General features: G+C 39.6%; 1 protein-coding gene across 6 annotated transcripts in view; it reads left to right on the top strand.

The window, feature by feature from the left end:
• The window catches only part of FCHO2 (FCH and mu domain containing endocytic adaptor 2), a 230,456-nt gene that overhangs the window by 7,005 nt on the left and 199,875 nt on the right, over nt 1–23,576 (top strand). For 5 of the 6 annotated variants that reach the window (XM_037903050.2, XM_037903047.2, XM_037903046.2 and 2 more), the window contains exon 2: nt 20,953–21,044. In XM_037903050.2, the coding sequence (XP_037758978.1) occupies nt 20,953–21,044 (92 nt within the window). Of the gene's footprint in view, nt 1–12,440; nt 12,474–20,952; nt 21,045–23,576 lie in introns of those variants that run through there. The other variant, XM_037903044.1, reaches the window with a different exon arrangement.

The raw sequence follows: 23,576 nt of genomic DNA, 5'->3' as shown, positions 1-23,576 counted from the left end.
GTAAGAGAAATAAAAATTATGAAATGCATAGACCAGTCAAAACACTAAAGTAACACTTTGAAAGAATAAAATTACAGAGAATATATGTGCGTTGCAGGAAGTACCCAAAAGTAACAACAATACAAATATGTGTTGGGAGGTGAGTGAGACACACAAACTGTGTGTGTGTGTGAGAGAGAGAGAGACTCTGTGTGTGTGCTGGCTGCTGGGGAAAGCCATGCGCTGTCTCTTTAAAACAGTCAATGAAAGCTCTCCTGAGCCCTTTTGTCTCCCCTCCCCCGCTCTGCAGAGATGGGGTGCAGGAGGAGTTGGGGGGCGGGGGAGAGACAGGTGTGAGCTGGCTGCTGAGGAAATCTCAAACAGTGCACTGTCTCTTTAGGAAAGGCACTCAGACACTCACCATTCAGACCGCAGCAGCTCCGAGGCCTCCTGAGCCAGTGACTGTTTTTAATAGAGATCAGCAACTCCATGCACTGGGTGTTTAGCCTCAATGCCACCACGAACTGACAGGTCCTAAATTCTCTTTCAATAAACACCAAAGTCCAAAGGGTTTTGAAAGGCTTCAAAAAGTTTTGCTGGTTTGCCACTAACCATCACTCTGTCAGGATCTTTCCGTCAGACCTTTTATTCTATGGCCCTAGGTCACTGAGTCCTGAGTGTTTGTTTTGAGGCTACAAGATCAAGGGTTGGGTTTTGGTTTATGTTTTCAAAACTTTTCACATTACACCCTTTTCCCCATTCCTATTCCTTGGTGTTAAGACTTCGTGCTGCAGGAAATCCAGTTGCTCCTGACAAAGAGCCAGGTTGGATAAAAATCGATGAATTGTTTTTTAAATTAAAAAAAAATAGGATTTTTTTTATTTAAATGGGATTTTTTTGATAAAATGCTTTTTGAGGAACAAACCTATCTAAAGATAGTTTTAATTAAGATATGTTTGAGCTATAATGTATCTCATCATGGAATAGGAATTATACATTCTAATTTCTATAGTATGAGACACTATAGTCATGTAATGTTTAAGAAAAGTTTTGTAAATGAGTTCCAATAGTTCATGAATTAGGGACCCACTCTTATGGGGTTCCACAGGGTGCTGTATAGATTATTTAGGTTTCTATCTACTGTGACAAAGTTCCTCCTCTACCTTGGTGGGTCTTGCACTTATTGGCGGATTTGCTCGCCTCGGAGATTTACGGCAGACCTCAGTTTGGCTGTTTTTGTGAACCCACGGTCCAGGTCAACTTCTCCTGTGTCTGACTAGGAGTTGGGAGGTTTGGGGGGAAGCCGGGCCCGCCCTCTACTCCGGGTTCCAGCTCAGGGCCCTGTGGAATGCAGCTGTCGAGAGTGCCTCCTAGAACAGCTGTGCAACAGCTACAACTCCCTGAGCTACTTCCCCATGGCCTCTTCCCAACCCCTTCTTTATCCTCACCATAGGACCTTCCTCCTGGTGTCTGATAATGCTTATACTCCTCAGTCCTCCAACAGTCCGCGTTCTCACTCTCAGCTCCTAGTGCCTCTTGCTCCCAGCTCCTCACACGTGCACCACAAACTGAAGTGAGCTCCTTTTTAAACCCAGGTGTCCTGATTAGCCTGCCTTAATTGATTCTAGCAGCTTCTTGATTGGCTGCAGGTGTTCTAATCAGCCTGTCTGTCTTAATTGTTTCCAGAAAGTTCCTGATTGTTCTGGAACCTTCCCTGTTACCTTACCCAGGGAAAAGGGACCTACTTAACCTGGGGCTAACATATCTGCCTTCTATCACTCTCCCGCAGCCATCTGGCCTGACCGTGCCACACTACCCAATGGGACTCAGCACTCAGTCTAGAAGATACGATCAGAGCTGCTTAGTTTTGCAGTTCTCAAACTGTGGATTTGTGTCTCCAGGGATAACATGCTTGTTAATAGCAAAAATGTTTTAAAATAAATAAATATATAGAGGTGAGAAATAACAGACCTCAATCCTATTGTCCCTTTGCAAATTTGTGTACACAGAGTCAATCCCTTACCTCTCTCTAAAAGTGCAAAGTTCCAAAAAGTTCAATGAATAGAAGATTGTTGGGCGCGGAATAGATCTGGACAGGGAGAAGAAGTCTGGAGATAAATGTGAGAAGCGAGGGACATATGCTTGTTTTGTTAAAGTATTATATGTTTGCTGTTGAAGAAAAAAATCCATAATACATAGTGTTGTTGTTTTAGTTAACTAAAACAATTTAAATGTCTGTCTGGTGATGTTCTCCTCCTAATACAACATGGCAAAAAAATCCTCCAAATATTAATGATTAGCCTGTTGAATTGGAGATAGTTCACCTCCCAATGGTTGCATAAATATCTGCTTCAGTTACCTTTGGTAAATGAAATAACCAAACAATCATTCATTTTTTGATATAGCTGTGAAACTAATCTGAAAAGTTTTCAAAATAAATCACTGTTTAAAAATGTATAGTATGTACCTTCTAAAAATGAAACCTACATCTATCTCTGAGTTGTGAAGAATGTGTATTAAGGTTATAACAACCAACAAGAATGCACTTTTATGTAGAAATCCATGATTAAATCGAGTCTTCCTTAAATTTGATTTAAATCAAATCCACGCTGCGAAGAGCCATCAAACGATGTCAGTGGATAAGAAGAAAAGAGGGTTGTGATGCTGGCAAACCAGATCGGATCATGGTCCTAGGCCAGTTCACTTGTCTGTTAGTCTAGATCAAAAGTGAATGTTAGATGTAAGAGTATGTTCAGGCTGATTTACTTGCTATTAGGATGGATCAAAGTAAGTGCATATCTAGATGTTTAAACGTCCTTAAAAACTAGTGGGTCATTACTTGTATTGTTCTCACTTATCTATTCCTGTTACAGTGTAGCAGCAAACATTTACATTTGTGTAAAACCCTGTAACTAAATTGCCCATCAAAGAAATCTTGTGAAATGCTAATGAAGGACTTAAGGACTTTAACAGAAAATACTGCTTTCAAAGCAACTGATCATTGTGTGTGATATTTGAGGTCAAGGAAAAGAAAATCCCACATGGTTAAAGAGACGGTTAGTTTGTTTTCTGTGAGAAGAAGATATAAATATGGATTCAAAGACAGATACTCTATCTCTGGACTGTTTGGATTCTAAAAGGGGAGAATAACTGAACACGAGGCTACAGGTCCCCATAGTTATTCTGAGCAGCCCTGAAAGACTTTTGGGAAACTGGCAGTCTATTACATCACTGCCACCATTTGGAGTTACAAACTCTGATTTACCGGTTGTTATATTTTACCTGCTTTCACCTCTCAATAACTTTCTTTTCTTTTTTTTGTAGCTAATAAGCTATACTTAGTTTACTATAGAATTGGCTGCCAGCGTTGCATTTTGTGTAAGGTCTGGAGTACCAATTGATCTGGGGTGAGTGATAGGTCTCTCGGGACTGGGAGAAAACTGATGTGTGTTTTGGTTTTAATAACCTTTTATCACAAGGTTATTTGTCTGGGTTTCAGGATAGACTGGAGAGGCTAAGGGGACTGTCTGTGACTCCATGGCAAGACTGGTATAATGATTCACGAGTTCACATTTGTTACTGGCTTGGTGAAATCTAATTATAGAATATACCAGCAGTTTGGGGTGTCTGCCCCTGTTTTCTGAAAGTCTGCCCTGAGATGGGCACTCACAGTGGTGAGCCACTCCAGACAGCATGACAATAATTTTATTCCAGATACTTCCTGATGAACAAAAGATGAGGGTACTGACTCATCCTGAATCCGTATCTGGTCCATGAAAATGTCAAAGATCACTCTGGGAGCAAGTGTATCTTTGCCTCTTTTAGAGTGAGTCCTTTCCCAACCTCCCCGCACTCACCAGCGGTGGGAAGCGGAGCGCCGCGGCTGGGAGGTGGCGGAGTGGGCTGGGGCCGTGTTGCTCCACTTCCCGCTGCTGCTGGTGAGTGCCTGTAAGGGGGCGGGTGGTGTGGATAGGGGTCGGAGCAGTCAGGGGACAGGTAGCAGGGGGGTTGGGTATGGGGTGGGGATCCTGAGGGTGATTAGGAACGGGGGTCTCTGGAGGGGGCGGTCAGGGAACAAGGAATGGGGGGGAGGGCAAAGCATGTTCGCTATAATGCGGTCTCACCTATAACGCAGTGAGATTTTTTGTCTCCCGAGGACCGCGTTCTATCAGGGTAGAGGTGTACTTAAAGGACCAACTTTTTCTCAGTGCACAATTGGAGCATATATGAGCCTACTAAACACTGCTCTCAATGCAAAACCTTCCTGTCCCAGGATATGATCAAAGCAGAGCTTTGGAGCGGAGCCCAGAGCTGGAGTGCGGAGCAGTGGAACTGCAGGTTTTTGCCTGGAGTTGGAGCGGAGCCGGAGCACAGAAAATCTTGACTGCTCCAGTTTGTTTTTTTTCATTTTCAATCCAAAATGAATGATATTTAGCAAGAAAGTCCTAAAGGTGCCAAAAAGTTTCAGATTGTATAACAATTGATATTAATATTTACTTTACCACTTTACGTAATATGTCACAGTTATTCTCATTTTGGCCGAAATCAAGATTTAATAAATAGATACAAAATTACAAAGTTTTTTGGAGATAGGTTTTATTAAAGAATCAGATAATTATCAGACATCCGGCAACACTGCAGACTGCACCCACCCTTGCGCCAAGGTTAGGCAATTACGTACTTGCATAGATTAGTTAGATTAGTATGTGTTGATACTTCTTTTGTAAGGGTTGATCAACGAGACACACTGAGTGCTGTGATTACGGAAAAGTGTGACGCAAGACGCAACATTTAACATATCACAAACGGGTATATTGCAAAAAAAAATGTTTGTTTATTGATATATTAAGATATCGCAAAAGATATTAACCGCTTAAGCTCATGTCTCACATGGGCTCCTGTTACCATTTCATTTGTACATGCTCCCGTATCACTCTGGCAGACTTATTTTATGTGATCTGTTTAATAGTGTTCGGTAGCGTTGTTTGTAATTTTAAATTTACTGAAAAAGTTGCGGGCAGCAGATATATAAATATACAGTAAACATTTTTGCATAAATTAGGAGTGATTTTTGTGATATATCCAGATGATTGGAAAATGTCCAACACATCTTTGGGGGTGAATCCTTAGGTCATTTTAAGAAAAAAGTTTCGTGAACACGTGTCCTAAATTCTTCTTAAGGGAGCTACAGTCCCTTCAAGGTGATGAAAAGTTAATTTCTGATTAATACCTCAAAAACGCTTTAATATAAAGTAATTATGTCTGTGTCTTAGCGTTAGTATGTGCTACCATATTACATTATCCAAAATTATTTAAACCATAGGCGTCCCGAACTATGGTAATTTTTATTTCATATTTCAAGGAAGGCTTGTTGTCAACTGCGCCTGGCTACGAGCGGTAATATTATGTTCGATAATAAGTTGTTAATTTTTGGTTATTATTTATTATTACGTTTAAAATTTATGGTTCCAAAGTTGAAAAATAAGTAAAATTGTTTGTATCATTCTAAGTATCTAAGCAGATTAAAATTTTTAAAGAGTTTTCTCGGAAACTGTTAATTGTACAAAATAAATTAAGAGTGCCATTTTAATGCATGTTTTAGCATTAAATCATATTCCAGGGTCGTATCTGTTAAATAGTCGAAGATTTAAAAAATATTAAATAAAATTGGCTCAGTCCCCCCACTTCACGACACCTGTAGTTTAAATAATTTTATTTGAATGGTGTTGTGTGATAGAACTTTGGAAATAAACTTTAACGGGAAAGCAGATTCAAATTGCAAGCACAGTCCTTTTAGTAAAGAGAGCAAATTTTCGGAAATATATTTTTGCTTCATCAGCCTGAATAGATAATACAAGAGAGAACCTGTTGTATAATCTATTCAGGCTGATGAAGGAAAAACATATTTCCAAAAATATGCTCTCTTTACTAAAAGGACTCTGATTGCAATTTGAATCCGCTTTCCCATTAAAGTTTATTTTAACCTTGTAACGTGTAGCCTCGTTATTTCCCAACAATTAATGTTGTAGAACAGTGATAGCACGTACTAAAGCTATGACACATACCAAATTTCATGATATATCTATATTAAAGCGTTTTTGAGATATTAATTAAAATCTTGGAAAATATTTTGAATATTTTTATTGCAAAATTTCATAAGACAAACTAACTTAATTATGTATATTAAATACTTCTTACTTCATTAAAACTGCAAGAAAGATGTTAAAATATTAAAATATACTTTAATAGTAATTTTATGTAAAAAGAAAATGCAATCACTTTTGTCCAGAAAATCCAAAATAAATTCGAAGTACATTAAGTAGTTAAGATATCACAAGCGGGTACATTATAAAAAAAAGTAATGTTTTTGTTCATTGCTTTTCGAAGATCATAACAAGAAAGATTTGGATGCGGTAGCAGCACAAGAAGATTTGGCCATGACTTCCACAAAAAAAATCAAATCTGCCCCCCATGAGTGATAGCCGATCTACAGAAAAGGATCTCAACGACATTTTTACTTTTGAATTTGAAAAGCCCAAGTTTGGGTTTTTGGGAAAAGCAAAGAAGTAATCAGCAACGTGCAAGGTGGAAAGGGAAATGAATGGCGAGCTCAAACCATGTAGCTTCAAGACAAGTGAAGCAAGTGCTGTGAAAAGTTTCAACCTTTGGCGGCATGTAAAACGTAATCATCCTGAAAACTATGCGGGGCTCTGGTTACAAAAAAGGACCAGGAAGATGAGGCAAAACAGAAAGCTAAATGATGTTCATCTGGCGCTTTGAAAACTCCCGGAGAAAAGATTTTTTTGCAGAGCTTCATCTGAAAAGAAACCCAAAACTGAGCAAACAAAACTTGACTCATGTTTGAAGTCCTCAAAGGTTACGGTCACCAGGGATGCCAATACTTTCCGTGAAGGGCTGATGGAAATAGTTTGCTTGAGTTCAACACTGCTCACTACTTTCAGGCTAAAAAACAAAGGATTCCAAAAAATTGCAGGTGAAATGGGTCGGCAGCTTGGCGTTTTGACGGGGCACGATGCGGTTCATCATTTAGTTGTCAGCACAGCTGAGTCTGGTCGCGAAGAGCTCAAGAAAGCTTTGGAGCAAAAATTTTGTGCTACCTGAAAATGGATGTGGCAACCCGTGGAAACAGATTTCCTTGCAAACAATGCTCAGTACTACGAAGAAGGAAAAGATAAAGCTGTGGTAAAAACCTTGGACATAATTGACGCTGAAGGGCGTTACAATTCTTCATACGTGAGAAGTCAAGTAAAAGCTATTCTAGAAAAATTGGGGATCAGTGAAATGCAAGTGCTGAGCATCTGCGTTGACAATGCAGCAAATGTGACGTGTGCCGTCAAAAATTTCAGCGAGGACAATGAAACCATTTCTACCTCTGAGAACAGGGATGTGGACAGAACTGAAGCTATTTTTGCCTGATGAAGGAACTAAAGGAATGGATGAAATCAAACTCAACATGGATGCTGCTGCGCAATGGGTTAATGACTCTAGCCTCATACTTCCAACATAGGCTTCATGAGGACAACTCAAAAGTCCAACTGATGAGGTGTGGTATTCACACTCTTCAGTTGGCAATCTGGAATGGACTGAGAACAAAGAACATGCCAAGAAATTTCTGGCAAAAATTCGACAAGTCGTTGTCAAACTACAAACCCCAAGTATTCGAAGTGTTCTGCTTGATCTGCATGAGGTAACTCAGTCATTGGGTACTGTGACTCGCTGGGGTTCAACATTTGCGATGATTGATTGGCTTCTCGTTTTTCAATCTTACTGTGAACAAGTGACTGTTGCTGGAACAAGAGAACTCAAGTTAACAAAAGCTGAATGGGATGAAGTGAAGAACCTGCGAGACCTCTTGGCAAAGCCAAACCAAACAACCGTGAATCTTCAAGCTGTCGATGTAACCCTGGTAGTTTTAATGAAGGAATGGCGAAAACTGTCAAAATTCTTGCAAGAAAATGGTGGACAAATTGCAGAAGGAATTCTATCCTCCATGCAGAAACGCGAAGAGAAGCTTTTTGACAATATTAATTTCCTTGCTGGAGTTTATGTTGACCCCCGGTATTGGATTCTTCTTACCTCAAGGGAAATACCAAAGGCAAAGGAAGGGCTCCTTGATATTGCTCGACGACTCAAAAAAAAAAATCTATTTCTTCATTTGAACTCAGCGAAAGAGGTTGAAGAAAATGAAACACAACAAAAGGGGTCATCAACAATCGAATTTGCGGTTTCGGAACGTTCACATCCTTCAGAAATAGCAGGCTGTTCTCAAACTTCCATCTCTACTCTGACCTTGTTCGAGCATCCATCCTTGAGACGTCTTCAACCATCACAGGGAAATGGAGATAATTCAAGCACCAATTCTTCAGAAGATGACGCCTTCGAAAAGGAATTGGATAAACAAGAAAGATGCAGACGAGTTTCTGTGATTCATAATTGTAATGAAGCATTATTAAAGAGAAACTTTCGGGAAGATTGTGAGGCGATGGAGCCTATTGGTAGGCTAAAAGTTGTCTGTTTTTGAGGCCATTCACAGCTACCCACACCGCATTCAGGCTGCCTGTAGAATTGCTTTGAGCATGCCAACAACTCAAGCTAGTGTAGAACGACTGTTTTCGGCTTTAAAGTAAATTTTATATGATTTGCAGCAGGCTATGAAAGATGACTTGATTGCTGCAATAATTTTTTCAGGATGAATTATGAATGATTCTAGTTTGTATCATTGTTGATATTTAAATTGTTTTAAAAGTCTGAATAAAAATGTGTGTTCAAAATTACAGTGTGCACTTTTTTATTTAGTTAAAAATTAATTTGAGTCGGCGCACAGTCAGAGCAGAGCTGGAGCAGTCACTATTGGTGCTGAAGCGGAGCAATTCAAAAATTTGATTGTGCCAAATCGCTGGATCAAGGACATTTTTGCTGCCAGACTGATATGCAAGAAACAACTAATGACAATTAGAACAATGCTATGAATGTTGCTACTGATGTCCGCAAATTAATTTTTTAAAACCTATGGCACGTCGCTGTACAAGGCAACCTTATTTGACCCTGAGATCCCAGTGGAAGCAAGAAATTTGGGCTCTTACATCCCATGCAGATGACAGATGGCAATCAACTCAATCAGCATTTAGGAATGGGCTTCCATATTTCTCTTGTCCAAACTGTAGCAACCACAAATGTGGTATCAGGGAAAGGGAGCCTATGCTTAGAGGCTCCACATCAAAGGACTTGGTGTATTCAGGAAAAACAATTACAGAATGTTTTGGACGGGAGGGTAGTCCTGGATGCGTTCAGTTCTTTCAGATTACTATTATCCCAAAAAGGTGGTGTGGTTGAGAAGTACTATTGGGCCACTGTTTATATAAAACAGTAAGCAGTATAAAACGTTAGATCCCTTCAAGGTCAGAAAGCCTTGCATATATAGGAGTGGTTGCAGGATTAGGAGTTTTCAATCAGTTCTTCCAGTGAATGTTCCGGAATAGAAAGCTACTCGTTTTCATACAGCACTGAGAAAAAGCTCCAGTAGCAAGATATGTCTATCCACTTTAGAAGTAGGCTCTTGCAGTTGTCTTGGAGCTCAGGAGCAACACAGGTTTGATAATCCTAACAGTCCTGTATTGGCCCAGTTGGGTAGGGTTCTAAATGCCATTGTAGATGGCCAAAGCCAGTTCCATCAGGTTGAGAATCTGGACTCAAATCTTCATACTGACTGGGATGCACTGCTCCATCCCATCCCAGGAGACTTTCCTTAACAGCCTGGCTGCTGACAGGATAAGGAGCTCGTAGGCATGGTGATCTTCAAGAATATGCTTTGTTTCTGGTGTTTTTGGAAATCATTTACCAGAAGGACCTATACTTCCAGTCAGAAGAGTTCGTAATGTGTCTCAAATTAAAACAAAAAACCCCTTTAAGTTTACTTTAAAACTTTGAGGCCTGATTCTCCTTCCACCAGTTTTACACTAATACTGTACCACTTGATTTCAGGGGAGTCACCTGATTTACGCGAGTGTGAGTGAAATAAGTTAGTTCATTCATATATTAATAAACCTTAATGAATAGCATATTTAACTGAATTTGTGGAGGAGGAATTGGTTTTAAAATAAGTTATGAATATTTGAAAATACAGACATGAGCATGCACAATTTGAAGTTCCGAAGAGAAGCATTCAAAAATCAGTAAATCTCATGTTAAAGTTGTTCCAGGAAGGAGATCTCTGCTACAAATGTGTTGTTTTCTGCTCCTCTTCTACTTGTTAAATGTAAGCCTTGTCATAATCCGGTTAAAGTATTACTTAAAATATACATACTTTGGAATATGACAGAGTTAGCAGTGCTGGGGCAATTGTAAATCTTAGAATTACCTGATTTTATGTTTGTTTGATCTGACTTTATCTTTGCACTTAATTCTAGAGTTTTGCACTTAATATTAAAAATGAGCTCTTTAGAGTTGACCAGAGCCCCAACAAAAAGAGGCAAATATTCCTAGTCTTGTTTTGTGGTGAATGTGGAAGAGAGTAATTTTAATATGAACACAATTAGTTGTTCCTTTTCTCATGTGTATGGAAGCAGCTCTAGTTTCTAATTTTTTTCACCCTTTGCATGCACACACAATAATTAACATTTGTCAGAAGGCTACCATTTTGTTTGTAAAGTAGTGAACTAACCATCATAGGTGTGATGAGGAGTTAAGTAATATTTTTTTATTGAACCAACCTGTGTTGGTGAGAGAGACAAGCTCTTCTTCTATGTGGCTTGAAAGCTTTCCTGTCTCTCCAACCGAAGTTGGTCCAATAAAAGATATTACCTCATCCACCTTGTTTCTCTAATATCCAGCCACTGACATGGCTACAACTACACTGTCATTGGTGTATAATATGTGCCTTATGGAGCTGAAAGTTTGGAAGTGTGGTCACGGATGCTGAATTTGATCTGTTGGGTCAACTGGTCAACTTCACCTTGTGGGCTTCTGCAGGTTTCACCTTTTGGCTTGAAAAGCTTTTCAAAATCAGTACATAGTTGTTTAGTATTACCAGTAGCCTCCTGTAGAGTAGATTCCACTGAAACATTCAAGAAAGACAACTTGACAGATAACCAGTAATGTAGGCACTGCATTTTCAAATACATTGTAGGGTTGACATGTGAGAGAATGTGAATGAGTATTCTAGAATTTCGGTTTCATTGTTGATAAAGAAGGAAATATTTGGTCATGGCACTACTCAGGACGGCATGTCAGGGGTCTTGCAACATCTCCATGGGGTTGTAGTTCTTGTAATGAATGGAGTTTTGACCAAGAAAATAAGGACCAGAATTCATTATAATGTAGTATGTGACCTCCAAATGATTGCTGCTGTTTCATTTATAACTTTAGATATCTTAATTAAAATGTTTCTATAATGGTTTCTTGTTCAAAAAGTGTGGGTACAAAGGCACATCAATTAAAATGAGTGATGATTTGAAAACAGGAAATTATCCAGTTTTCATTTCATACGAATTCAAAGTTAAGAGACCTCGACTTTTTATGGATTAAAATAAAATCCTATTAAGTCAGAGGACTTTTTCCATCTGTAGTTTTTGAATGTCTGTTTGCTTGTTTCCTAGAGAATAAGTTGTTTTTTTTTAGGCTTAAACAAATCATATTTAAATTATGTATCATAACAGAGTATTTTTATAATTCCTTTTTCACATTACTGTCAGGGAGTGGAGCTATTTGAATTTTGGATAGATGATTCTAGGCAAAGCGTACTCCTGCACAAACTCAGAAGGTACCAATTAGCTAATAAAGCTTAGATAAAATAGTATAATTGACTTTTGTCAGATGTTTGTTTACCTTTCCCGTCCTTGATGGGATAAGACAATCTGTGTTCTAAATTTCTATAATCAAAGACAATTAAAGTTTGATCACGGACAGAAAGGACTGCTGCTTTGGATCTGCACGTATTTACTGTTTGTTAGCAGCTCATCTGCCTAGTTTTGCAGATAAAATAATGGTGTTAGCTGCTTTTCCCATTAACTGTAAGACAGAAGTATCTGTCTTGTCTAGTGCAGGAAAATTCAGGATAAACTTAAGAGGTGATGCATTTTACACATACTTATGTTAGGAGCTAGGTCTGTATTTATGTTTTATGCTAACAGACAGTGTGCAAAGTAGACAGTCCTTGTACTTTGTACTACTTGATTAAAAATGTAGGAAATCAGTACTGCTGCAGATGTGCCAAGTTAATTCTGGCTACTATACCAAACATAAGCTTTACATTCAAATTTGCTACATATAAAACATGAGAATTTCTTCTTGGAAATTTCAAGATGTATTACGGTAGTTCAACAAAACAGGGAGTTCCTGTAATCCGTTTCCTGTTATGTACAGGTTGTAGAAAAACTGAATTCAGGCTGAAGAGTTGCTGACAGGGCTACTTCATTTTCATGAGAACATTGTTTAGTTGCTGATGAAGGGAAATTGAAATGAAATATCATCTAAAGGTTAGCTACCTTCACTTTCTGTGACCCTTACTTTTTTGTATGCATAGTTTGGGTAAATAATATCCTTACATGGGCCTATTTAATAGAAATATTAATGGATACTGGAAGCCCCATTTTCTCTTTGCCCTGCTCTCCCCCCTGACATCTGAGAAGGACCCCCTTTATGACAATGTCAGAAGAGAAGTATCAATCTGAAGCCCAGCTGCTGAAGAGAAAATCTTCAATGCCTGTGGGAGGAAAAGAAAGCAATACCAGAAGTCCTAAATAACCAGTGATGATTGTGTGTGGAAGGGTTCACACACACAAAGCTGCAGTCTTGTTGGGGAGGACTGACACAATCCCCATTCAACAGATAGTTTTAACTACAGAGATATTCACAAAGCAATCCTTCAAAATGATGTGAGGAGTATTGGAACTAACCTCCCTGGAGATGTTCCAGGTGAAAAACAGCTCTCCTCCTACCCCAAAAGAGCCATATCTGTGGGTGTTGGATTGGGAGGGAAGATGGGAAATCAGCATCTGATTTCACTGCTTCTCCACGTTATAGCAGAGGGTGGTAACTATTGCTAAAAGAAACTGGAAGGTCTGAATCCTTAAATACATACACACTATTCTCACAGCAAACTAACTGACGAAGAATTATTATTTTATCATTGGTTATTATTAGTTAATATAATAAAAGCATCCTGATTGGTTATATCACAGTGTTTTAATATCATGTGTTGCAAAGAGCCACAGGAGACGCATTAAAGAGCCACTTGTGGCTCAGGAGTCTGTCTGAGTATCACTGCCCTAGACAAACTTTTAAGAAACTTTCCACTGTAACGGATTGAGGGATGTTGCATGCACCAGATCAGTGTGACTCTCCAGTTGCCAGAGAATTGTCTCATGTTATTAGCCCTGAACACATTGTCAGAGGAAGGACCTTAGGGGACCTATTGGACTCCAGAAGATGGATCTAGAGCCAGATGATCAAACCTCATCTGATGAAAACCTTTGGGTTTCCTTTGCCACCTCCTCCATGAGAAGATGTGATTCAGTTCCATGGGCTGGTAGAGAGAATGGCCTCCACGTTGAAAATTCTATCAGTGTCAGTGGAAGAGGTATCTCACTCCATATTTGACTTTTTGGGGTGTCCTTCCAAGGGTAAAATCACTCTCCCTGTACAGAAGGGGGTACAAACAGAGCTGGTTGTAGTACAGTGCCTAGTACACGGGTCCAGGTCTGATAGGTGTTGTGATACTACTGATGGTACAGCTGCTACTACTACTCTACTAGTATGTGGCTGAATCCTTCCTCTGGACAAGTGATCTCCAAAAAAGGCCAGTGGGATCTACCAGTTTCCAGTTGAAGGTTTTTCCTGTTTCATATATACCTTGGTCCTAACACACTAGCTGACACTGCTGTTGTCCAGAGAATAAGAGGAGGGATGGGCTCATTTCACCCCATTGAACAGGAAGTTAAAAAGCTAGATGCCCAGGGAAGAAAGATCTTCTCTTCAGCTTTACTGGGCATTAGAGTAATTAGCAAGCTTTAGTGTCCAGATACCAGTACTGTCTGTGGAAGAAGATGGCTATATTTGATAAATCCATACCTGAGGAGCAAAAGAAACTGGTCAAAGCTTTTGTTTCTGAGCACTGATTAGCAGCCCAGACATGCATTAAGAGCTTCCTTTGGCTCCTTGCATGCAGCTTTTAGGATAGCTTTAACTATTACCTTGAGGTGCCATTCACGGATCTGATCATCTGATCTGCCTCCTGAAGCAAGAACCCAAGTGGAATACCTTCCATTTGAGGATGATGAATTCCTTTAGTGCTAGAGCTGATATGCAAAAACCAAAGGTTAGTAGAGCTATGGCTATAATCCCTCAAGATCTCTCAATCGCTTGGAAGATTCGGCATTTCTACTTGCAGATCCCACAGCCAGCCTATTTTCTTATTTTTCAACCTGTTTTGCTCCCAAAAGATTAAATCAGCAACAGCCAAAAAGAAAAATTTACGTCTCCCCAAAAAGGGGAACTGGCTACGTCAGGGGCAGGCAAACTTTTTGGCCTGAGGATCACATTGGGTTTCCAAAATTGTATGGAGGGCCGATTAGCCAGGCACGGCCTGACCCCTATTCGACCCCACCCTGCTTCTCATCGCCTGACAGCCCCCCCAGGACTCCTACCCCATCCAACCCTCCCTGTTCCCTGTCCTCTGACGGCCCCCCTGGGACTCCTGCCCCATCCACCACTCCCTGTCCCCTGACTGCTCCCCACTGCTCTATCCAACCCCTCCTCTCATTCCTGACTGCCCTTCCAGGACCTCTGCCCCCATTCAACCCCCCTGTTCTCTGCCCCCTGGCCAGCCCCTCGAACTCCCCTGCTCTCTATCCAGCGCTCCCTGCCCTGTTACCGTGCTGTCTGGAGCACCTGTGGCTGGCGGCGCTACAGCCCCACTGCCGTGCAGCACAGAGCACCGGGTCAGGCCGGGGCTCTGCAGCTGTGCTGCCCCAGGAGCACACAGCCCCCCTGCCCAGAGTATTGTGCCAGCGGCGCAGTGAGCTGAGGCTGCGCGGGAGGGGGAACAGTGGGGGAGGGGACGGGGGCTAGCCTCCCAGGCCAGGAGCTCAGGGGCCGGGCTGGAGGGTTCCGGACCATAGTTTGCCCACCTCTGGGCTACGTCCTCGCCGTCTTAGCAGAGAGATTTGAGAGCCTCAAACCAGCTATGAGTCATTTACCTACCTCCTCGCTCCCCTCTTCCCTTTGGAAAGCCAACTTTCCCACTTTTTCAACTTCTCGAGAGTGCTGTCATTACAGACACAGAGGGATTCAGGAAGTCATTCAGAGGGGTTTCTCCATCCAATTTGACATCCACTTTCTCCCAAACCTTCCTTCAGGGATCCCTATCTCCAGTATCTGTTAAGAACAGAAGTCTGCTCACTATTGGAGGTAGGTGCTATAGAAGAAGCCCCCCCCCCCCCAAAAAAAAAAAAAAAATTGGGAAAGGGATTCTGTTCCACATATTTCGAAGGATGAGGGTCTTCCACCCATTCTAGATCCTTGAAAGTTCACTTAAACAGCCTGGTAATTCATGGACATTGGAACCCCTGGGAAAAGAATCTGCATATGAACATATTAGAATTGAGAGCAGTTTGGTGTTCTGTCAAGTTCTTTCTCCCTCATCGGCAAGACAAAGTGATACAAGTGGGTCAGATAATGAGGCAATGTTCTATGTCAGCAAACAAGGAGGAGCTCATTCTAGACAGCTGTGGAAGGAAGCTGTGGAATAGTGGAACCGGTGCATTCATCATGACATTTATCCCATAGAGCAAGTCAACAGCCTGTGGATCTTTTGAGCAGGAATAGAAGACAGCAGTACAAATAGTCACTTGAAGAACTCAGGAGTAATGAGATATTCCCTGTTTGGGAGTATCCACAGATCGGTCTGTTGGCAATGAAATGCAATTCAAAATGTCCAAAATTTCGTTTTAGAGCAGAAGCAGACATTCTGTAAGTCTTGTAAGTAAGGCACGAGAAGTAATTCTTTCATTCTACTCCGCGCTGATTAGGCCTTAACTGGAGCATTGTGTCCAGTTCAGGGCGTCACATTTCAGGAAAGATGTGGACAAACTGGAGAAAGTCCAGAGAAGAGCAACAAAAATGAGTAAAGGTCTAGAAAACATAGCCTATGAGGGAAGATTGAAAATATTGGGGTTGTTTAGTTTGGAGAAGAGAAGACTGAGAGGGGACATAAAAGGTTGTTACAAGGAGGAGGGAGAAAAATTGTTCTTAACATCTGAGGATAGGACAAGAAGCAATGGGCTTAAATTGCAGCAAGGGAGGTTTAGGTTGAACATTAGGAGAAACTTCCTAACTGTCAGGGTGGTTAAGCACTGGAATAAATTGCCTAGGGAGGTTGTGGAATCTCAGTCATTGGAGATTTTTAAGAGCAGGTTAGACAAACACCTGTCAGGAATGGTCTACTCTAGTTAATAGTCCTGTCGTGAGTGCAGGGGACTGGACTTGATGACCTCTTAAGATCTCTTCCAGTCCTATAATTCTATGATTCTGTCCATATCAGATGCGTTTCTGATTTACTGGGAAATAGATTTTCTCTGTGGTGTTCCCCATCTGTACTCATTAAAAGTATTATAAAGAAAATAAGACTGGACAAGGCCAGAATAATTTTGACTGCCCCAGCTTGGGCAAGACAGAAATTACTGAGAGACAAATACTATTTCGGATAGATGATGGTCTGTAAGTCATCACAGATTTCCTGACCCATTTGAATGGTTGGATTTACTTTCAGGAACCACACTCTTGATAGCATGGACCATGGGACCTTGAAATGTCTCGTTTTGATTTGAATGCAACAGATTTTACTAAATTCCAGTAACAATCAATCTGTAGTTGCTATGACCACAAATGGAAAAAGTTTTCTATTTCTGCAAATAATATTAACAGAGATCCAGCATCAGCCTCCTCTATTCAGTCCCTTCTGTAGTATCTGCTTCATTTTAAGCCATTAGGAGACTTTGTGTCATTCATTAAAGTACACTTTAGCTATTTCTGTGCTCCATGTACTAACTGATAAGACTGTATTTACCCATTGCACAGCTGAGAGATTCATGGAAGAACTAATGAACGTTTTATCATCTAGTCAAAGAAACTACACTAAGAAGGGATCTTAACAGGACTGCTTGAGTTAAATCGAAAGTGGGTTTATTCACTGATAAATTTTTTTAGTTATTTTCCTAAAGAGAGGTTCATTTTCAGTAGTTGGTATAACCATTAAAACATGTTGATTTGCAACCAGATACAGCAGGGCTGGGCAAACTTTTTGGCCTGAGGGCCACATCAGGGTTCTGAAAGTGTATGGAGGGCAGGTGTAGTGTATTAAATTGCTCCCCGTAGGAATGTGCTACTTACCGTGTACTACTTATGGCTGTCAGTCCTGGTGTGCTGAGCGGCATGGTAAGGGGGTGGGGAATGTGGGGGTTGGATAAGGGGAGGGGATTCCAGGGAGTGGTCGGGAACAGGGGTGGTTGGATAGGTGTGGGAGTCCCGGGGGACCTGTCAGGGTGTGGGGGTTTGGATGGGGTAGGTGCAGTCAGGGGAAAAGGAGTGGGGGGGATGGTTAGGGGCGGGGGGGTCCCGGGAGGCGGTGGTCAGGGGACAAGGAGCAGGAGGGTTGGATGGGGCGGGGTTTCTGAGGGGGGTGGGAAGTGGGAGGAGGTGGATAGGGGGCAGGGGCCAGGCTGTTTGGGGAGGCACAGCCTTGTAGTGTATTAAATTACTCCCCCGTAGGAATGTGCTACTTACAGTGTACTAACGGCTGCCAGTCAGGTAGCACATTCCTACGGGGAGCAATGTAATACACTACACCGGGTGGCTCTCCCAGCCTTGCTGTCCGGCAGGAGCTTGCAGCCCTGCCACCCAGAGTGCTGGTGGCACGGCGAGCTGAGGCTGTGAGCTAGCCTCCCTGGTCGGGAGCTCAAGGGCCAGGGAGGATGGTCCGTGGGCCGGATGTGGCCCGCGGGCCATAGTTTGCCCACCTCTGAGATATAGCCTTTACACTAAATTTGGTAAGTTTTCTTACCTAAGAAGATGCACTTTATTTTTTGCAAATGTATTTAAACAATTATGTAGCTTAACATACATTTACTCAGTCTCTTCATTTTTACATTTTGTTATGTTAGAAGATCGTGAATGACTTTTCTTACTTTATGATTTTGTACTTAGAATTTGTCAGGCTGCATTTGAGTGGAATTGGAAATTGTATTGTTAAATGTGAAGAGAATTAAGGTTTTCCGGTATGGAAAAGGTTGAGAACCACCACATTATGAAATCTAAGGAGAATACCTTCAATTTTAGAAGTTCAAAAGTGGTGTGTGTTTCAAGATATTTAGAAATATGTTAGTGTGTGAATTGTGGAGTTTGTGGGGACCAAATAAATGTGAAGAAAATAGAACAGTATTTTAAAAAGGGAGCATTTAAAAATGTTTCCTCTGCAAAAATTAATGGTTTACTTTAATACATGTATAGTAGATTCTGTTGTTCTCTGAAGAGTTATTGTGGCCAAATTTGGAAACTAAATTGTCTCATGAAAATATAAATAGTAAGTTTAGTTCTGTCTGAATTGTTTCTAATGCCTTATTGCCTCCATAGTGTGGGGGCAGAGGAATGGGAGTTCCTAGGTCAGGCAAAAATTGTAGTAAGTTTAGTAGTCACCTATTGTTGAATGAGTATGCAAGTACTGTTTAGCTTTACGTTGGTCTACATTTTAGATACACAAAGCAAAGCAGTGTGATAACTTGGAAGGGGAGTAGGTATTGAACTGGCTAAGGTTAGCATTTGCAAATAGCCTATGTAGAGTAAATAAATACAGTTCTGGCTTCTGATCACCTGGATTTGCTGATTATGAACTCTTTGATCTTAAGGTATTTTCTGACTTATGTTCCTTTGTACGCAGTACTAAGAATTTTCTTGCATTGAGTTTGGTAACATTGGCCTTAACTGCTGATTGAGCCAAGACTTCTCATTTCACTTTTTCTGGTTTCGAGTTAGACCAGTAGTTGAAACAAAAAGGCTACACAAATAAAGTGGAAAGACTTAAATCTGTTAGCCAAACAAGTTATATTTTTCTATTAATCAGATTTTTCTGTTCCTTTTTTCTGAGCTATGAGCTCCAGGAAACTGCACCAGCAACATTACACCAGTGTTAAATTTTTAAAAAAAAAGTTAATCCATTTATAGTTTACTGTGCTTAACTATATGCAAGACAGTCCATTTACATACCTGTAAAGAGACTAAATTGGTACAGACATATAACTACAGCTAAATCAATCTGCAACTTGCTGAACTTTATATTCACCTTTTTTTTTTTAACATTGTGATGAATGGTAACCTGAAAATTAAAATAAGATTAATACTCTTAATGTTGTTTGGAACCAGTAAAGCAAAAAAACCCAAAATTACTATGAGGTAGATCAGATATACTTAGATTGGCTCTTGAATGTGTCTCTTGCGGCTCTTTGCAGCACGTGATATTAATCACACAGTGTGATTTAATTATTAACTCATCTAAGTTATTAACCAGTCAAGATGCTTTTACCATGTTGTTAATCAATTGTAGTTGGTCAGTCATTTTGCTGTGAGAATAATATAATATACATTAAATATTTCCCGTCACACTGTGTTTAAATATAAATATATATAGTACTATAGTAAATGAATTCACACTACTGTGGCTCTTTTGGGTAATGTTGATAGCTAATTTAGCTCCTGAGGTCTCGATATCACTGAGGTAGATGAATGAAGGTGGTCCAGTTCAGATTGCTATTATATTTCGTTGTTTAATAGTTATATATAACACCTTTTAAGTGCGCTTGGTACATTATGAAGATAACTGTCCATGCCACTTAGTGCTCTACAATCTAAATATCGCAAATATAATTGATGATAGGCAAAGGGAGGTTGTAGGGGATGGAAGAGAGCGATTAATGGTTTTAGCCATTTTACCAAATATTATAGAGGGAGAAGTGACAAAATTTGGCATGGACCTGAATTTGAGGAAAGAAGAATTGGTCACTCAAACTGACTTTTCACAGAGGACTGTGGAGTGGTCAACAGTGATGGAGAAGAGGGGAAGGGTAGGTACTGCAGAAGGAAAGAGTTCAGTGTTTGACAAGTTTGTTTTGAGAAGTGGTGGTGAGACATCCAGGAGGAAAAATCAGAAAGACAGGAAGATAGATGAGTCTGGAAAGAATGGGAGAGATTGGATTGGAGAGAGACATTTAGGTAATCAACACAAAGATAGGAACACCATGGGAGTATATTAGGTGATTCAGGGAGTGTGTATAGAGAAAGAGAAGAGAGGATGAAGGACAGACTTTCTGGGAACAACAACAGAGGTGGAGGATCAGGGAGAAAGAATTCAGTGCTGAAGGAGCACCCTGCAAGGTGTGGGAGGTTAGGATGGCGGGGGGTACAGTAATTCAGAAACCCAAGGAAAAGAGGGTCTTCAACATAGCATAGAAAAAGTGCATATGAAAGAGTGGCCATGACTTGGCAAGGAGTTCATTTGTGACTACTGGGTTAATTGTTTGCAGTGTTTTTGTAGCTGTGTTCGTCCCATGATACTAGAGATACAAGGCGGATGAGGTAATATTTTTTTATTAGACCAACTTCTGTTGGTGAAAGAGACAAGCTTTCGAGCTACACGGAACTCTTCTGAAGGACAGCTGAAGGACACCTACCTTGTCTCTCTATTGGGTTAAATGGAAATTGAGTGGTTAGGAAATAAGCTGGGTTGGAGCAGATCAGGAAAGCAATTGGTGGACAGAAGTTGAAGCATAAGGAACAGCCAGCTTGTTCAAGGAGGATGAAAGTTAATCAACTATTACAATGTATAGGTACAATACTTTGTTCTATAATTGTTTTAATAAGTTGTGCTTCATAGTTTTGATTAAACTATAAAGTCTTTTTATTCTTTAGGGGGAAAGGAACAATGGCTTTGATGTCCTCTATCATAACATGAAACATGGACATCTGTCGACAAAAGATTTAGCAGATTTTATAAGAGAAAGGTAAGTATTTACCTTACTATTTTTGAATTTTAGCATACCTGTGTGTGTTTACTTTTGAAAGTTTGATTGTGTAATGTGATGGTATGCATATTTTTTTGTGGCTTTCACAGGCTCTGCTATATTTTTCCAGGTTCTTTAGGCATACTCTGTTTGCTTACAAATGCATATTGTCTCTTGTGCTTCAGTTATTACTTGATTTCTACTTTGCGGATTTGATTTAGCTGACATTTGCCTTAGTGAGCTAAGAAGGGTAAAGATGGAGATGCCAGAATATTCAGTGTCAGGAGTCAACTATTTAAAAAAAAATTAGTATACTGTTTAATTGTTGGAAGAAAACCATTGATTTCTTTTCTTAGGCAGTAAAAACAATATTTGTTCGAGAAAGATTAGCACGATCATTGCTCATAAAGTGAGAACAAACACCTCCCCAGGCTCTAGTATAATATCTAATAAAGTGAAATTCTCAAATTTAAAAAATAGCAGAAAAAAGAGACTCAGAATCAAAATAGAGTAAATGGGGGTGTGAGGAAAAAAATATAACCAACAAACAAGAGTGCCTACCATATTTTCAGAATTGGCAGGAGTGAGCTGCAGGACTAGCAACATGACACTTAGGCCAACAAAATGTGCATGTTCTATTTTTACATAATCAAGAGTAAATGCTCAGCAAAAACATAATGCAGACTAGCTTTTTTTTATCATATCTTCCACCATTAATGGGACTCATGGCAAAGATATTTTTTTGTTCTTGCTTGTACACACAATGTAGAGCACAAACTAGAATTTTATAATTCAGATTGTTATCAAATATCTTTAGAAAAGAGCTCTTAATAAAAATATAGATTTAATACTGTATAACTTACAAAAGGGCACATTTTTATTTGGACAAGTATAGGTTTGTGGAACCCTTATGCTAAATCTTTTGGTTTTTTTAGGGTACTTTAAAACTTAAGGGACTTTACATTTAAGGGCAATTTTTTGTTTTTTAAAAAGTAAATATTTATGAGAATTGTCTTCCAGGAACATGAGACTTTGAGAGTTTTGTATAAGTAAGTATTGCAGGGTTAGGACCTTAAACAAAAATTGACCCAAATAATTTCAAGATATAGTTAAAGGAAGTTTAAAACGCTAATAAGAATATTATTGTAGTCTGATAAATGTAAAGAAGGAAAACACAAATTGTGGAAAATGATTGATTTGATCATTTTCACTATTTCTCATGCACTCATAAGAATATAATCATTAGAGGCATTCAGTTCCCAGCGATTCCCTTAATTAAGCTTAGTTTTAACCAAAATTGAGATTCATTTGAGCATTCTTTCTTAGGTGAAAATTCAATAGAAGAGGAGCTAGATTTCATGATAAAATCAAGGTTGACACAAGGGAAAGTGAGTCTTACTGTTCTTCAAAGGCCCATTTCAACACACACTTCTGGAGCAAGGAGAGTTTCAGATTGAAAAGATAACTTTATTTTGTATGACATTAGGTTTTTAATTATGAAATTAGAAACAGGGAAAAAAACTTAGTGCCAGAGAGAATTAGGGTGATGGTTAAAGAAAATTACCTACTGTCAGCTGTGTCCAATCAGTGCTAATTCATGACTGCTAATCTGATTTAAATTTTTTTCTTGGACAAATATTGGGTACTCGGTCAGAAATAGAATTACCAGTCTCAGCTAGATTCATGCTAACAGAATCAAAAATTTTGAAAGCAAGTTTTACATTTTAAATACCCACCCACACTATTTGGCAGTAATCTTTGACTAGCTTAACTCATGAAAAGGTAGTGTAACAGGAAACATAATAGAAATATCCACCTGATTCAATTAATTTTTTGTTCATTAATTTCTAAATTTCTATAGTTTATCTAGTAGTATAACAAGCAACGTAAGTCATAGTAAAAATAATGATCAATAATCACCTTTGATGCCTCACTTAAAAAAAATTATCTACAAAATGCTGTAAAAGTGCATTGACATTTTCTTTCCCATTGTTCCTCATATACTAACAGAAAATAGGGTAAGAGAGGTCTCTAACTGCCAGCTTCCGGATGAACAGGAAAGCTGTATAATTGTCACAAAAGTAGCATTTCCCTGCTTCAGTGTTTTGAATTGTAAACGTTCAAGGGGGATTGTTTAAAGTGTTTTTAAAAAAACCTATCATATAGCAGCTAATAATAAACTATGTTTTATCTCTAAATTTGGCACCTAAAAAAGGGAAATGCATTCCTTTGAAGGCAAGTTGAATCAATGCCCTGTGTAATCCAAAATTGTTGATGTCCTTACCACAGAATTGAGCTCAAAAATCTGTTTGTTTAAAAAATAAATAAATAAGCCATTATGGTTTTTAAAAAAGAAAAGAAACAGAAACAAAGCAAGAAAACCTTCTAAATCTGATGTTTTAGTGGTCCCTTTCAGTTGTGCCTATCCCACCAACTCAAACTAGGTCCCACATATTCCCAAGTGCCAAAAGCTCCGAAAGTTCCTTACCAAGCTGCCAAAACTTCCAAATTCCCATGACATTTTGTGCAATG

This window comes from Chelonia mydas, chromosome 5, assembly GCF_015237465.2.
Source record: "Chelonia mydas isolate rCheMyd1 chromosome 5, rCheMyd1.pri.v2, whole genome shotgun sequence".
NCBI classification, from domain to species: domain Eukaryota; kingdom Metazoa; phylum Chordata; order Testudines; family Cheloniidae; genus Chelonia; species Chelonia mydas.
Note: the sequence above shows the minus strand (reverse complement) of the source record. Positions and strands in the feature narration are given on the sequence as shown.